The sequence below is a fragment of the Thermobia domestica genome, chromosome 4, assembly GCF_964235325.1.
Source record: "Thermobia domestica chromosome 4, izTheDome1.hap1.1, whole genome shotgun sequence".
NCBI classification, from domain to species: domain Eukaryota; kingdom Metazoa; phylum Arthropoda; class Insecta; order Zygentoma; family Lepismatidae; genus Thermobia; species Thermobia domestica.
Window position 1 is genome coordinate 152,685,829 of NC_137457.1, and position 16,070 is coordinate 152,701,898.

A 16,070-nucleotide genomic window follows, 5' to 3' on the forward strand; every position below is an offset into this window, starting at 1 on the left:
GGACACAATATAACCTTTACTTCAATCGTCGTCTTCCCCACCAGGGGACACTTACATATCATGTTCTTTTGATTTTCGCTTATCCAGCAACTTGGAAAAGTCGCCAGACTTTTGTTCACATGGAAAAGCACTACAGTGTAGGTAGGCAAATTTTCATTAGTCTCAAAACGTCTTCTTTCACTTGTACGTCTAAATTCTCTTTGCAAATGTTTGAAGAAGCCCATAAGCACTGCATCACCTTAGTGGTCTCCGAACCCGGCATTCAGGGGGCGCGACCAGACGACGATTTCTCCAATACATCTCTTTAGCGGCAAGACTGTCATCGTCGCTGGCGGGCTACAACTCGAAATAGCTGCAAAACTGTATCGCAGGCACTTTCAGAACAGCTGCTATCCTCTCTGGCGGTCCGGAAAGAGCTGAAAACGACATAAGCGCAATCATCCTGCCTTGACACCACCTGTGTTGGTGGCCTGGCTGCTGAAGTAGAAGGCGGTCCCCCAAATTGTTAATTGGGAAGTGTTTTATCATTTTTTTATAATTTGAAAATCTTGAAGTACCTTTACGTTTGATGTGACTTTCCTTCCGGTCGAACGGCAGTTGTTGAAAGGGTACAGTAACTTTTTATTTTGCACAACGCCAACTTTCCTTTCATCTCTTAGAAGGCTCGTAAGACTATTGAAAGGTAGTAATAAGCATTCGGATATTTGGCACATGAAAGTTCAAACTCATCAATTAATGCAATGTATTTGAACACTCGTCCGATAATTTGTAATGATTAATCTTAATGAGTGTTAAATGACCATTGCTATATTTATATTTAACATATAACTATTACTTCCTTGCATTTATCTTACTTCTCGAAAATATTGTTTTGATATAGTTTACGATAATTTTCTGTATTGTCAGTTGTGCTGGCCAAAGATGACTACGACTATCACCCTGGTGTCGGATATTACAAATTGCATAAGCAAGCAAAGTCCTTTGTTGGCGCGATGTTGGATTGTGACCAAGAAGGAGGCCACTTAGCTATTATCAATTCAGAGGAGGAAGCAGATGTTTTGAGACAAATGCATCCTGGTGAAAATACTTTCATTGGCTTATATAAAAGAATGAAAAAATGGTTTACCGTAACAGGTAAGGAACCGTAAATTAAAAGAAGTTCTCCCCATTTTTAATATTGTATGCTGAGTTTATCGAAAAATCCGTTTTTTTTTAAATTTTAAAATGTATAGTGAGGAAAACTAGCAATAACTGATCAGAAAGACGTCTGATTTTTGCAGATTTTCGGAAGCCCTTTAGGTTGTCTCCATCGACCTTCAAGTTTTGATAGTAATCAGATTACGCAATGTGCACAACAATTTCACAAAAATGTCATAATTTGGCTATTTTATTCATCGGTTCTAACTTTGAGTTTTATTATAAAGTTTCCCCATGTAAGACACTGAATATGAGATTTGTATTTCTAATTACTAATAGTTTTTCAATTACTATTTAGCGCTACGCTTGAATACTTTGAAAGTATAGTTTACTATACTTTCAAAGCACCCACCCAGACTTTGAGGAGGTTGCTGGAATGCGACTTCCATTCATCCTAAGTTAAGTTCACAAACATGACTTTACTATGGGAATGTCCAACATTTTTTCAATTTTCCCCTTGAAATTATAGTCATTTATTGCTTGAAATGTCGTCATATATATATATATATATATCGGGTGTTGCAAAATAAGTGTTACAACTCTTGAGAGGTGACTCCTACCACTGAGACAAGAAAAAAAGTTCTCTTCAACTTTCTGCTATCGGACATAGTTACAGATCTACAAGGTGCCGAAAGCGTGGGAAAATGACTTTCGGACGCCAATAGTTTGGAAACTATCCAACATAAAGAGGGCGGGTAAAAAATTCACTGAAGAAGCCATACCTGCTCTATTGAATTTTGCATGTTTCTCAATCCTACCATGCACGCGCAAGGGATTCCCCAAAGGAACGTAGGGAGTCCCGGATAATCTGTCAAATGAAACTTGGTCTAAATGGATATGAATTGATAGGCTTTCTATCAGGTAACAATAATTCGTTTGTCTTAAGTTGATATCTGGAACAAATACAAAATGGCGGACACCTTTATGCCGGTTGTGTGTGGTTGCATAATCGCCAGGTGCGGATGCTGGCCAACAGTGACGTTCTGAGTATTAATTGTAGCGAATGTGTACTTAAATGCTCTAGAAAGACATCTGGAGTGTCAGTAGAGCATAACAGATGAAGCAGGGTGATTCACATATGTGGAAACACTTAACGAAAAATGCCCAGAAATGCACTCATACTCAGTAAACGTGAGTTCAAAGCGTCGGAAATGTAAGGATTAGCATCAAGAACATGAAAGCCATTGCCAATTCACCAATAATATTCCCTCAAACCGATGCAATATGATGTGCACGGTTGCATACCAATAAGGATGCAACAACTGAAGCCAAGTTCAAATTGTGCAATGGACTCACAAAGAAACTGGGTAAACTAAATGAATGTCACTAGTGGGATCGCATGATCTATATTGAAATGTGGCCAATGTGTGTGTTGATATCAACATGTACCTAATGGACAAATGTCAACATGTCGCACTACTGCTGGGACACCATCTCACGGGCGAAAACTAGGAAAATAACGTTGTACATTCTGCTATTACATCTGGTGCACCTTTGTTTGGGACATTGCCCCACAGTCGACAGATATGAAAAGAAATCTCTTAATGCATGGTTCAAATTCTGATAGAGCGTGAAAATAACAAACTTGTATCATGTCCCACGTCTTCTGAGACATATGACGTACTCGAAATATAGGAAAATATCTCCAGAAATTCGTATCTTACACACAATGTACATCCCAAGACAAAGACGAAAATGAACCGGTTTGGCACATTTAACACTACAGCTGGAACACCATACATATGGAAAACAAAACGACATGAGAAATACGAAGAAACGTCTTAAAGCTCTGATTATTTACAACTTTGCAATAGGAGTAACAAAATGAAACACACAAGTATGTCGGGAGGCTGTACAAGAGGGCTTGCCAAACAAAGTGGGTACTCCTCAAAGAAACGAATACAGAGAAAGTGAGGCTCCTTCGAACCTCAGGGCTAGAGCGCTCGCGTGGTAGCAGTTTCCAATCCTACTGGGAGTCCACGGCCTCAGACTCAAGACCCGAGTTGTTATTTTCCTATTTTTCGCACGTGGGACGATGTCACGTAGTGTGACATGTTGACATTTTTTCATTACCTACATGTTGATATCAACACACACATTGGCCACATTTCAATATCGATCATGCGATCCCACTAGTGACATTCATTTAGTGTACCCAGTTTCTTACTGAGTCCATTGCACAATTTGAACTTGGCTTCAGTTGTTGCATCCTTATTGGTATGCAACCGTGCACATCATATTGCATCGGTTTGAGGGAGTATTATTGGTGAATTGGCAATGGCTTGCATGTTCTTGATGCTAATCCTTACATTTCCGACGCTTTGAACTCACGTTTACTGAGTATGAGTGCATTTCTGGGCATTTTTCGTTAAGTGTTTCCACATATGTGAATCACCCTGCTTCATCTGTTATGCTCTACCGACACTCCAGATGTCTTTCTAGAGCATTTAAGTACACATTCGCTACAATTAATACTCAGAACGTCACTGTTGGCCAGCATCCACATCTGGCGATTATGCAACCACACACAACCGGCATAAAGGTGTCCGCCATTTTGTATTTGTTCCAGATATCGACTTAAGACAAACGAATTATTGTTACCTGATAGAAAGCCTATCAATTCATATCCATTTAGACCAAGTTTCATTTGACAGATTATCCGGGACTCCCTACGTTCCTTTGGGGAATCCCTTGCGCGTGCATGGTAGGATTGAGAAACATGCAAAATTCAATAGAGCAGGTATGACTTCTTCAGTGAATTTTTTACCCGCCCTCTTTATGTTGGATAGTTTCCGAACTACTGGCGTCCGAAAGTCATTTTCCCACGCTTTCGGCACCTTGTAGATCTGAAACTATGTCCGATAGCAGAAAGTTGAAGAGAACTTTTTTCTTGTCTCAGTGGCAGGAGTCACCTCCCAAGAGTTGTAACACTTATTTTGCAACACCCGATATATATATATATATATATATATATATATATATATATATATATATATATATATTCCAATTTCGATTTTATGTAGTCAACACGCTCGCAGTTCCCGATAACAGAAGAAGCTTCCTTCGTGATGACTTCTGTAAGTTGTGTGGCAGGAAAAATCTTGAATTTTCGATTCTATTTTTTTTTCGATATAGTCATCTACTTCTTCCTTTGTAATAGTATTGGTCAACCGAGGTTCGTGAAGGGAGCATCAAGCCCAGTTATTCATGCCATAATATTGTTTTGTATTAAAATTGATTGTTCTAAAACAAATATGTGAATTCTTTTGCATTTCGTATAACCTATTGCTTTATGAATTCCTCGTCAACAACCAAAATTCCTTATTTTTGTTTGCGTGTTGGTCACTTATTAAAGAGAACAGGAGAATTTTAGGATGGAGAAGAATGCGTTTTGTTCAATAGCCGTATCCATCAGATGTCTCAAGTAATGTGGCAAAAATTGGGACAAATGGGTCAAATTCCAGGACTGTCATGTTCCGTTGGTTCCTTCTTCATTCCAAATTACATCGGTGCTTACTTCTTCATTATGTTCCATGCAATAAACTGTAATTTTTCCGAGGGGCAAGGTGTTCTTACATACAGCCGCAGCGAGTTCAGGCCATCAATAACCAAAGCGACTGGATTAGACATCCTGGCTTATTCCTCACTAGTTGACTATACAAACACCACTCGAGAGAAGTGAACATTTGTATAACATATATTATTGGTCCATGCTTAAATCTCTTATAGAAAATCAAGTTCCTATGTTTAAGGACAGAATGCATGTTTTGCGTCGTGTGTAAGCACATTCCATTTCTCTGAACAACTGCAGCCTCCGTTGACCAATAATATTACAAATGAAGACATATATGACCATACTGGAACACTATAAATACAAGACTTTACCTGAAATATCCTAAGAGTGTGAAAACCATCACAGAGGCTGCTTTCTGCGTTACTGGTATCAGCGCAAGTGATGAGTACATCAAAGCGAAATTGCAATCTTGAGGACATATGCCGACATTTGAAAAAAGTGACTATAAATTCGAAGGAAAAGAACAGCAGGAAATCTTATTCTGACCAGTAAAATCATGTTTGACAACATAGCTTAGGATCATTGGAACTCGCAATCCAGCTACCTCTTAGTGGTGAGTTCTTAGCAAAGCATAAGAACATACAGAATGAAGCGTAGTGCTTCACAGTAATTTAGGAACCATTACTAAATAAGGAGCCAATGCCAATCTTTTATTTAGTGTATATTTTATATTGGAAAACTCGAAAAAAAAAACTGAAAGTCAAACCCAATCGAAAAACCCCAATATTGAAAACCCTTTTTAAAATAAAATTTACAATTAAAAAAACATAAGAAAAGACCATACGAAATCACTCCTAAAGCACAAATTTCCATATTTCTCATAAACAAAACGACAAACGACCATAAAGCAGAAATAAACATGAAGTACCACCTAACATTTTTTTCTGAAATTGTTGTGCGGGTTGAATACTGAAAATATAACTAAATATTGATGAGCGCCACCTAAATGCTATCCAAAATATTCAAAAAAGAAAAGAAAACAAGAAATTAGAATAATTTTTGGATACAAATTGCCACTTTTCTTCACTACCAACCCTAATCTTTCGAAAAAAATGTTTCTTTTCGATACACCCTATTGTGTGCTTTATTGAATACTTACACACAGTTGTGTTGTACCATCCGTTTTAGGATACGTCCAATATATATATATATATATATATATATATATATATATATATATATATATATATATATATATACCGTATATACGCGCATAATTTTCGACCTCGCATAATTTTCGCATCCCAATTTTGAAGGGCATTTTCTGTATATATTATTTTCCTCTCGTAATTTGCGCACGCGGAAACTTTTTGTGAAACTGCATTTTTCCAGGAATCAATTACGGTAGCTAATGAACAATTGGCAACGCAGCAAAGCCATTGTTGTAAGGTAAGAAACCACACGACTTCTTAATCAATTTTTTAATGTTATTTTTCTACAAATTTATAATTAGTTGTATGTTGTCAATTCTTGCTACAAAGAAAATGTGTACCGGTGTTTTCGTGTTATTTTAACTGGGAAAAAATTGGATGATGTTCACTGATGTGGCTAATTTTTTTTCCCGCATAATTTACGCACCCTTGTTTCAAAACGACTTTTTTCACTAAAAAGTGCGAAAATTACGCAAGTATATACGGTATATATATGTGTATATATGGTGTCTTCAAAAATAGACGGCTAAACACAAAATGGCACTCAGTTACATGTCACAAATTGGCGAAAATGCTGTATAATGAGATACCTTTCTCCTCTTGGCAACATTTTAAATTGCATTTGAAACTTTACATTGCTCAAAGAATCCATCAACCATTACATCGATTGGAGCGGATCGGTTAGAGCGAGGAGACCCGAGTGGAATGAAAAGACAAGAATTACATATAAGTCATTTTAAGAATATTTTATGATTAGTTCACCATCTTGATTGGCTTCAGCTGCTAAACTTGATTTTAAGACTTTTATATGTGGATCTCATAGACACATCATCATTAAATAATGCAGTTAGAATTGGTGCTAGTTCATGCTTAAGAACAGTCGGAACATCTATTGATCTGGAACACAACAAACCAAACCCACGTTGGTTTATGACATTGATGTCATAAACAGAAACCCCGTCAATGTTTGCAATTATCTTCAGTAAGTCCAAGGTTATGATTTTGTTTGAGATGGGTCTGTGAAAACCTTCAGGCCATGATTATTGAAACACAATTCTTTGCATTTCTTCTATTATTACAGCATCGCGAACATTTACAAATGCAGCTGCAACTGAGAATTCCAACACATCCCACGAAGCTCATTACGGCATGCATTCCACCAAGTCTAAGAATGAAATTCTTTTACTACTCAGGGTAAGACTACATAATGTCAACAGCAATTCGATACAGAGCCTGATCTGCTGTGAAAACAGCTGACCTGCTTCCTCAGTTAGTCATTTCACCTCAATCGAAGGTGTCATTAATTTGTCTGGATTTCAAGTTGGTATGTTAATTGTTGAATGATTCCCGAAATAGTGAAGGAAATGTCTATAATCAGTAGCGTGGAGTGGATATAAAAGGACTCTGATATCATGGGCCCGTACCGCAATCTGCTTACCAATGACAGAGTGGGACCCGACAGATTCTTGCTTAGTACACTCAAATCAATAAGGTACAGGAAAAGAAATTTGGACGTAAGACACCAATAAATAAAATAACAAACGTTAACATTTAGTTTTGAATCTTGCAACACAGCTAGCATTTATTGTATTCTTTTAAACTGGAGATGGGGTAATATTAACGACATTTATATTCATCGACGTACCAAATTTGTTTATTCTAGGATGAATGGTTTCCAAGATATTGGAGGAAATGTCTAAAAATAGTGGCGTAACATGATTTAAAGATACCCCCAATTTCAGGCACCAATATCTCAGAGTGCCTAACATTGACAGAGTGGAACCCGGTCGATTCTTGCTTAACACACTAAAATGAGGAAGAAACAGCGAAAAGACTTTGGGCGTACCGCAATTCCAGGTTCACTAAATTTTACCCCTTTGGCTACGCACTACTAGTTTAACCTCTGTCAATTAGGCGCTAAGATTAAACAAAACAGCGATGATTATATAAATTAAATAGTGGGATTACGAAACAGGAAGAGAAAGGAAGTGCGTATCAAGTTCACTAGAAAGTTGACTTGATGCAGGCTCAGATCAGCCTATAGCTCCAATGCACCACTTATAGGAAATATGGTAGTGTGAAAGTATGAAATAGAATACATCTAGCTTTGACAACAAAATTGAATGGTTACAGATTTATAATCTATATTCATTTGTACACAAAAGTAGTAAATTATTATTAATTTCATGGAAGGAAGGATTATAAGGCTCTATATTATAATGACGAACTTTAAAAAAACAGAGGAGACTTCTATAAACGTACCAGAGAAAGGAAATTGATAAAAAGATGTATTTAAATTTACTTATGAAGCAAAATTATATTCTTCCGTCATTAAGGAATTTCTGTAATTCTCAGCATTATTATATTTAACTCATTCAGTAATATTAATTGGTGCATGTCCCTTCTACGAAGGGTTGTATCCAGGAAATGATGAACCCATAACCATAAAGTCTATATTAAAGCAAGTATCTACAACTTTCAGTTTTATGACGTATATTGAACATATGATTTCGGGGTTCATATTTCTAAATCTCTAGACTGCATCCTACTGACATTTAGTAAGCGCGGTGGCTAGTGCTAGAGCGTTCACTTCTCGTGCATGAGTATTTGGTTCTATGCAAGCTCGCGCCAAATGAAATTTCAGGTGGCAAACACTGAGTGTAGGGGTTTCCTCGGCGTTCTCCCATTTCCTCCCATTACTTACATTTCACTATTTAATTAATTTCTCGTCATCATCGTCTCCTTTAGCCTAGCCGGCATAACTGTGGACGTACAGTGAGAAAAATCCGTTCTCCAGACAGCACTACGGAATACATTTGCTTACTAAAGAAATCAGTACGGGCCATACGTTACCTGTATGATACATAGGTACTGCCCTTAGGTGATACTATGAGAATAGTTTGAACTGGGTCATTTGTTCGGAAACGGATGAGTGTATGAAGAACTCGACAAACATTTATTCCATCATTTTCAAGGACACGATTTTTCGGTAAAAAAGTACGCCCCAGGGTCTCCTGGAGGGTCCCACACGAAGTCCAATGGAAAAGTTTGAAACGACAAGGTATTTGGTAGCGAATCGTTTGAAAGTTATCGTGAAACGAGAGTAGATAGAGCAAGATTCGCATTTCTACGACAACCCTATTGAAAATGGCGGTGATGTAAATGAAAAGAGAAACCTAATTGAATAGTGTATAGTCACCCCTATAAATCGGAAACGGTGTGACAAATGTGGAGACAGGAAAGCAATTGTGGCATTATTCGGTGTACCAAATGAAGCCTTCCTCAGACTCCGCGCTATATAAGTTCGACGCCATAGAAGATTTACTCTTTCTGATTCATTCTTAGAAATGGAATTATGTAGAGTTAAATCTAAAGTTTCTTAGTCACTTTTGCAAGGTTTACCATTAATATAGCCAAACGTGTTCATAAGGTTAGCATGGCTACTTAAAGGGAACTGCGTTCATATCAAATTTAAATTTTAACACTACGAATATTTGGTAGAAACTTAACGCATATTATATAAGAATTTGTAGACTATTCAGCTCTAAATCTGGTTGTATCATATTCTATCAAGTAGAACACTTCATATAAGAGGGTTGTCGCAATTGAATTAACCGATAACTTTTTATGTTGCGTTAAGAGATGAGCGATCGGTTAAATAATGTTGCACCGAATGCCATTCGGATTATCACTGCTCTTATAGGACTCTTATCCTAATATCATATAACAGTAGCCTATCGAATAATTCTTACCATCTGTGTTAGTCCTGTGTCTATGGAACGCGCTTTTCTAAAAAAATAATAATAATAATAATAATTGAAAATACATAAGAACATACACAAACCAATAACATTTGAATGAACTCAAATAAAATAAAAAAAAGAAATCTACAATTATCAATTAGTGAAGGATTTATTTAAAAAATAGAAAACAACGACTGTGACGAGAATTCGTTTCTCTTTTGGTTTTACCCTCTTGGGGTAAATAAACAATAAAATGTGGTTATAAAAGCAGTACTAGAACTAATGGAAACAATTAATTGATTTTTAGAAGTCCGTTATAAGTGTGAAGTCAAATATCTTTCAGACGTACTAGTACTATTTTAAACTCAAAAATTATTGTTCAATTACATAATAATCCTTTTAATTTACAAGTGGATGCGTTACTATGTGTATTATTATTAAAAATGGGAATGGTAAATCTATTGTTTATGTTTGCAATAGAGAGATAAGGTCGGAGATTGTTTTTACAAGCTGAATCTATATTGTTGAGGAAGTAAAGTTAAATGGATTTTTATTTTAAAATTTTTAATAATTTTCTCAAATAGAGATAAATAAATGTGACAAAATAAAAGAAAAAAATAAAAGATAAAATTAAGAGCCTAGAAGTTACAACAACGAAGAATTAGGTTAAGGAAATAGCTTTCGAAATTATGTTGTCCGAGTATTGTTTGGATTGTGTCAAATATAAATACAGACTTGTGAATGCGCAATGATTTGATTACAAAGGACAACAAAGAAGTAATGCAGTTTCAGGAATATTATGAGAGTCGTTGTAACGTTTATTTTGTTACTTGTTAATTGTTAACATCTTACAGATTTTAGGATGTGACAAAATAGTCAGATTACGGAGATAGACGTCTGGAGATTTTGTTTATTTGATGATCATTGCAGAAATGTGATTTTCATCAATGAGATAGCAAAACACGTGGAGTGACGTGAAGCAAGGTGGCAGGTTGGAAATTGATAGGTTGGAAATAAATACCCTACCAAGATTGGAAGCAGATCATTTATTCGACAAAGATCATTCATTGAAATTAGAGAAGTCTCAGACGATCAGTTGAGGACTAGCTTTCCAAGTATTTTATTAGACGAGATTTATTTACAGAATATTTACTAGCTATGATGAACTGGTCTACAGTATAAGTTTTACAACTATTCTACGTTTGAACATCTTGGTAGCATTATCATTACAAGTGGTTGAATTTAGCTCTGCAGCAACTTTGCTTCCTGAGGACCATCATCAACATCGATTCTGAAGGTATGTGTTTGCTATCCGATTATCGTCGTCAAATAGAGAAAATATTCGGACTTCGCGGGGTGTGATCTTATAAAGTTTTGGTCATTCTCTACACAACACACAGTACACTTTAATAACAAAGTATGTTACTGAAAATACAAATGTTCATGAATGAAACTTTTATGATGATTAATTTCCGTCGCAAGATTTTAGTTACTAACCTCCATTGACATGGTGGAGGCTCACGGTTTGATTCCTGGACGATTCAATTAGTAAAATATATTTTGCTGTGTTATATTGTTAAGTGACCCACCAAATGACATGGTGGAGGCGACCTTTGGTTCGATCCCTGGCACAGGCAGTTGTTAGAAGTAAATTACCCACCAATGATATGGTGGAAGGCGTTCTTTGGTTCGATCCCCGGGACAGTTAGCTGTATTCATGTGTAGATTAATCACCAATGATATAGTGAAGGCAACCTTGGTTAAATCCCCGGTAGGTTAATTTTAAGGTAGATTGTAGTAAGGAAGTAAGTAAGGTTATAGTAAGGAACCATGCTATCGCTACTAAATAATCACAAGGAACATTACCCTATATTACAGGATAACGGTAGGCCGGCGACAATGTTTTCGTAGTCAAAATTTTATAGTTTGGATTTGGGAGTGTTGAAAAGTTTTACGGTGTATATCCCGACTTATGGGCATAAAAAATAATCTATATTTAATTATAATATTCCATCATGAAGACATAAAAAGTGGTTCATGGTACAATTTACAAGGAAGAATTTTAATCTAGACGATTTAATAGAATTAGGATTCAGACGACACTTTTTGTCCACAGTGTCTGGAGGTGTAGATACGTCATTGACTTTGCGGAATGTGACGTTTTTCGCAACGAAGTCCTCTGAGCCAAATTATAGGATTTGTGCGATATTTAGAGCAAGCGTAGACCAACTTAAGGTGGACAGTTGGCTAGAACGGTTTCGGAACATATTTAATTGTACTGTAACCATTCAGATAGCAGGTCTGGTCCAAACCTTTGCAAGTTATGGTAAACAAACGCATGTAATAGTGGCTACTGATATGACTTACTTAGATTTGGCAGCATTTGCTGAACTATTAATACAAAGAAACAAGTTGTTATTTAGTTAATTTACAGAATGAAGTATGTTAGAATTAGTAGGTTAAGGATAGTATTTTAGTTTATAGTATTCTAATTATTAATATGTTCTAGTTTTAATATAGAGTAAGGTTTGTAAATAGGAAAGTGTTAGGTTATGGGAATATTTATTCTAAGAGTTTATTATTATTAGTGATAGGAAATTATATTATAGGAGAATTATATAAGAAGAATATGTATAGGCAAGTTAGATATAGAAATCAAATAAGATATAGTGAAAAAGGAGAGAAAGAATAAGAACAAGAACGATAAAAACATGTCTTCAAGGCATGGTACTATGACTAGAAAAAGAAGAATAAATGTGAAAATTACGATATAAGATAGATATATTAAATATTTTAGATCAGAATATTCTCGAGTACAAGGATGAAGTACTATAAGTGTCAGATTAAGGTAAAATTTAGAAAGATTGGCAGATTAAACACATGGAATTTAGGTAGACATTTCATAAGAAAAGGTCCCTAGGTAGATAGGAAATCACATTCTCAAGGAGTTGAAGTTAGTGGGAAACCAAACTTCGTTGAGAATATTTTTTTTAATTCAAGCACATAAGTCTTCGACGACAAAGAAAAGGAAGAGGCACCCACAAGGAGAATTGGGAAATGTCTCGTTTTGATCGTTTGCAAAACAGTGGATTATTTATTTAAAGTAGAATCCAATTTATCTAGGAAAACGTCGAAGGAATACGCAAAAATCAAAATTAGATTTTTGTACGTTAGTAATTTTAAAGAACAATGAATATTATTTGTTAAATGTATTGACAATAATATAATATTCTTGATATTCGGAATAAGGAAATAAAATAGATAATAGAGATAGATAGAACTTGGAAATAAGTAAAGACACTTAGATAATTACAAGAAGTAGACGTAATAAATACTTGATTAGACTAATTTTAACACGAATAATGACGAATGAATAAATAGCTGTATGAGGATTATAAGAATATAGAGTAAGACAATAGAAATAATGATTAATGAAGAATATAGATATATAATAATAGTAGCTACATAGAAGTAGAAGAATAGAAATGTATAAGAATAAATGAGTAATAGTATACTCAAAACTTAGTATAGATTTATAGGGTTAAAAAGGACAATGAGGATCCCTAGTCAGAAGAATTTCCCTAAAAGTTAGAACTAGAATAGATGTGGTTGAATTTTGTAAGTCTTTTCTGAGATTAGGCGACGACGTAGTAACACCATACGGATAGACAGAAAATAGGAAAAACTAAAAAGTAGAACATCAAAAGAGAAAAGTGAGAAGAAATATTTAGAAGATCTATGATTTATAATTTTAAATACATAGAAATAGATAAAGAAATAAATATTTGAAAATATTAATAATAAGGATAGAATAGGATAGATTCAGCAATAAGATATTTATATAAATGTTAATGAACATTGTGTATACACGAGAAAATAGTTTAAGTAATTTTTCGAACTAGTTTGTATCATTGTATTGTAGTATGATAGTATTATATAGAGAGAAAATAGAGAATAATAAGTGTAAATTGGAAAATAGGAGAGTATATTTAATTAATACGTATATTTTAGATTAATATAGTAAATCATTTAATTTTAATAACAATATAATAATATAGGGATTTAGGACGTTTTGAAAATCATTTGATACGCATCTCGCTACAGCGAGCTGCGTCTTCGATGAGTTTGGAATATTTCCTCCGGATTTTCCGAAGACATCCGAAAAAGGAGCGGGAATATACGAAGCCATATCATGTGACCTCGGAACATCAAGATGGCAGAAGTCTGTAAGGCACGCCTCTCCTCGATGGGAGAGAGAGCGAGTTGAAGCTATAAGCCAGGCGCGGAGACATGCATTGAACGAAAAATTAAAATTAAAAAGAAGTGATTAAAATAATCTAAAATAGTTAAGTTATAGTACTAGATATTTAAATACGAATTTTAATAAAGCTTATTTAAAAATATAACAACAGCATTGTAGTGTTATGTGCAGGTTGAAAAAACCACGGAAATAAATATGTAATTCAAGAGACTATTTTAGTACTGTGAGAAGCTACATATAATAGGAGAACGTTAAGATACACATTGCATCTAGGAAGCAAAGTTATGCGAAAAGGAAATGCAATGAGAAATGAGAACAAGGAAATGCCTACCGTACGAATAACGGGGTTGTAAAATACAATCAGATGAGTGGGTAGACAGAAATATGAGTAATGTTATTATTAAGTATCGACAATTAATTGATACTACCATCAAGTCAATATAGTTTTTAGTTTTTCCTTCGTTTATTACAGATTATCGGGCATAGTGGATAACAGCAAGTTATGTTTTTACGTTGCGATTGTCGTACTGGTTATACTAGTAATCATAGTTAGTATGGTTACAGGCTATATTTTAGTTAAAATAAGGAAGTTAGATAGTAAAAACTGTGAGATTTTTATTAGCAGAAGCGAAACTAATTCTGAAAGTATATATGAAGAACCGATTATAGGCCCACCAATAAGTAAACATTACAGCTCTATGCAAAAGTAAATAAGAGCAGTAAAAATGCACACAGAAGTTAACACATGAAGATATAAAAACACACACTATTATCCAAAAACACTAATCACAGTACCTCAGATCTCAACTCACTAAGAACGATTATTTCACATGATAGTGATTTTGTCAGATAGTAAGCCACACAATAAGAATCAAGAAGATATCACTAAATGTATAGAGAATGCAGCGGATTCCACAAGTACGTCCAAACACAATGATTTTTATTGTTCACGAACAGAGAATGAGGTGAAAGCACGATCGTTGGACAAGGACACAAAATCATTTCAATGATATAACCACAAAATTATTGAAAATAGGCAGGTACTCGCACAGTGGATTCATTTCGCAACTAGAAGTGCTGCGCACTGCAAACGGAAATTTGTTCTTGATTTCGTTCAAGGCCAAGCTTTAGAATTTTGAACACTCAGCAAGTTTACGGAAATGCAAGTGTTGCAAAGACATGATGGTGAATTATCATGGTTTTACTAGTAATTATGGTTTTATAAAATTTTGTGGTGGTAGAGAACAGATAACATGATCAGTATTGGTGAAGGACTGTGACATATAAATAATTATGTGTTATTACGAGTGTGTGGAATTGATAATTAATAATTTATTTAGTATATCTTTACAATGTGATCAAGTGGACTAAAACTATGATAAATCAATAAAAAAATGTATGAGTTGGAGACAATGCATGTGGAAGAGCAAAAAGAATTTTCCATGTGAGACTCTTTCGATGAAAAAGATACATATATATAATAATGAAGAGAACAATATGTAAAGTCCTCAGCGAGTGTCTAAGTGCTTGTAATACATTAATAAACCGACAGATGGCAGGAAAGTGTTCCTGAGAATATTGTATACCTTTAACCCTGCAATACGCGCGCGGGCTACTATTGTAGCCCAGCGTTTTTGTTTTCCTTGCCGCAAAGTAGTTTCAGGTGCTAACACAAAGGGTGTCTGTGTACCTTTCTATCAAGTATAATTCTGCGTGTTTAATGTAGGGGCGAACCTAAAATCGAAACGAGCTCATTCTTATTCTGCTTGAAAGTTTCATGGGCTACATCTGTAGCCCGCGCGACTATTGGTGTTATAAGTGTTCCAAAACATCTAAAGATTTTTCATCATAGTTTGAGTGTTGGTCAGATGGTCAATGTGTTTGCATAATGCCAGTTCTGGTTACCAATGTTTTTCAGATTGCGATAGAGATGGTGAAGGATATTTTGAGACGGAAGAACTGCATTTTCGGACACAGAAACAGTGAAAATTCAGATGTTACTGAGAATTCCGGGTGGCAGAATTCACTGATACCTATTGATAATAGTGGTAGTAAAGACAGTTGTAAAGTAAATTATTATGTAGCAAAAGACAATTTGAGATGAAAGAAAAAACTCCTACTCGTAATATTTGTACTCGTGCTCA

General features: G+C 35.2%; 1 protein-coding gene across 5 annotated transcripts in view; it reads left to right on the forward strand.

Annotated features, from left to right (window-relative positions):
* Positions 1-16,070, forward strand: part of LOC145683384 (hemolymph lipopolysaccharide-binding protein-like) — a 262,057-nt gene that overhangs the window by 163,619 nt on the left and 82,368 nt on the right. For all 5 annotated transcript variants that reach the window (XM_081754713.1, XM_081754715.1, XM_081754717.1 and 2 more), the window contains one exon: positions 907-1,134. In XM_081754713.1, coding sequence (XP_081610839.1) covers positions 907-1,134 — 228 coding nt within the window. The remainder of the gene's footprint in view (positions 1-906; positions 1,135-16,070) is intronic.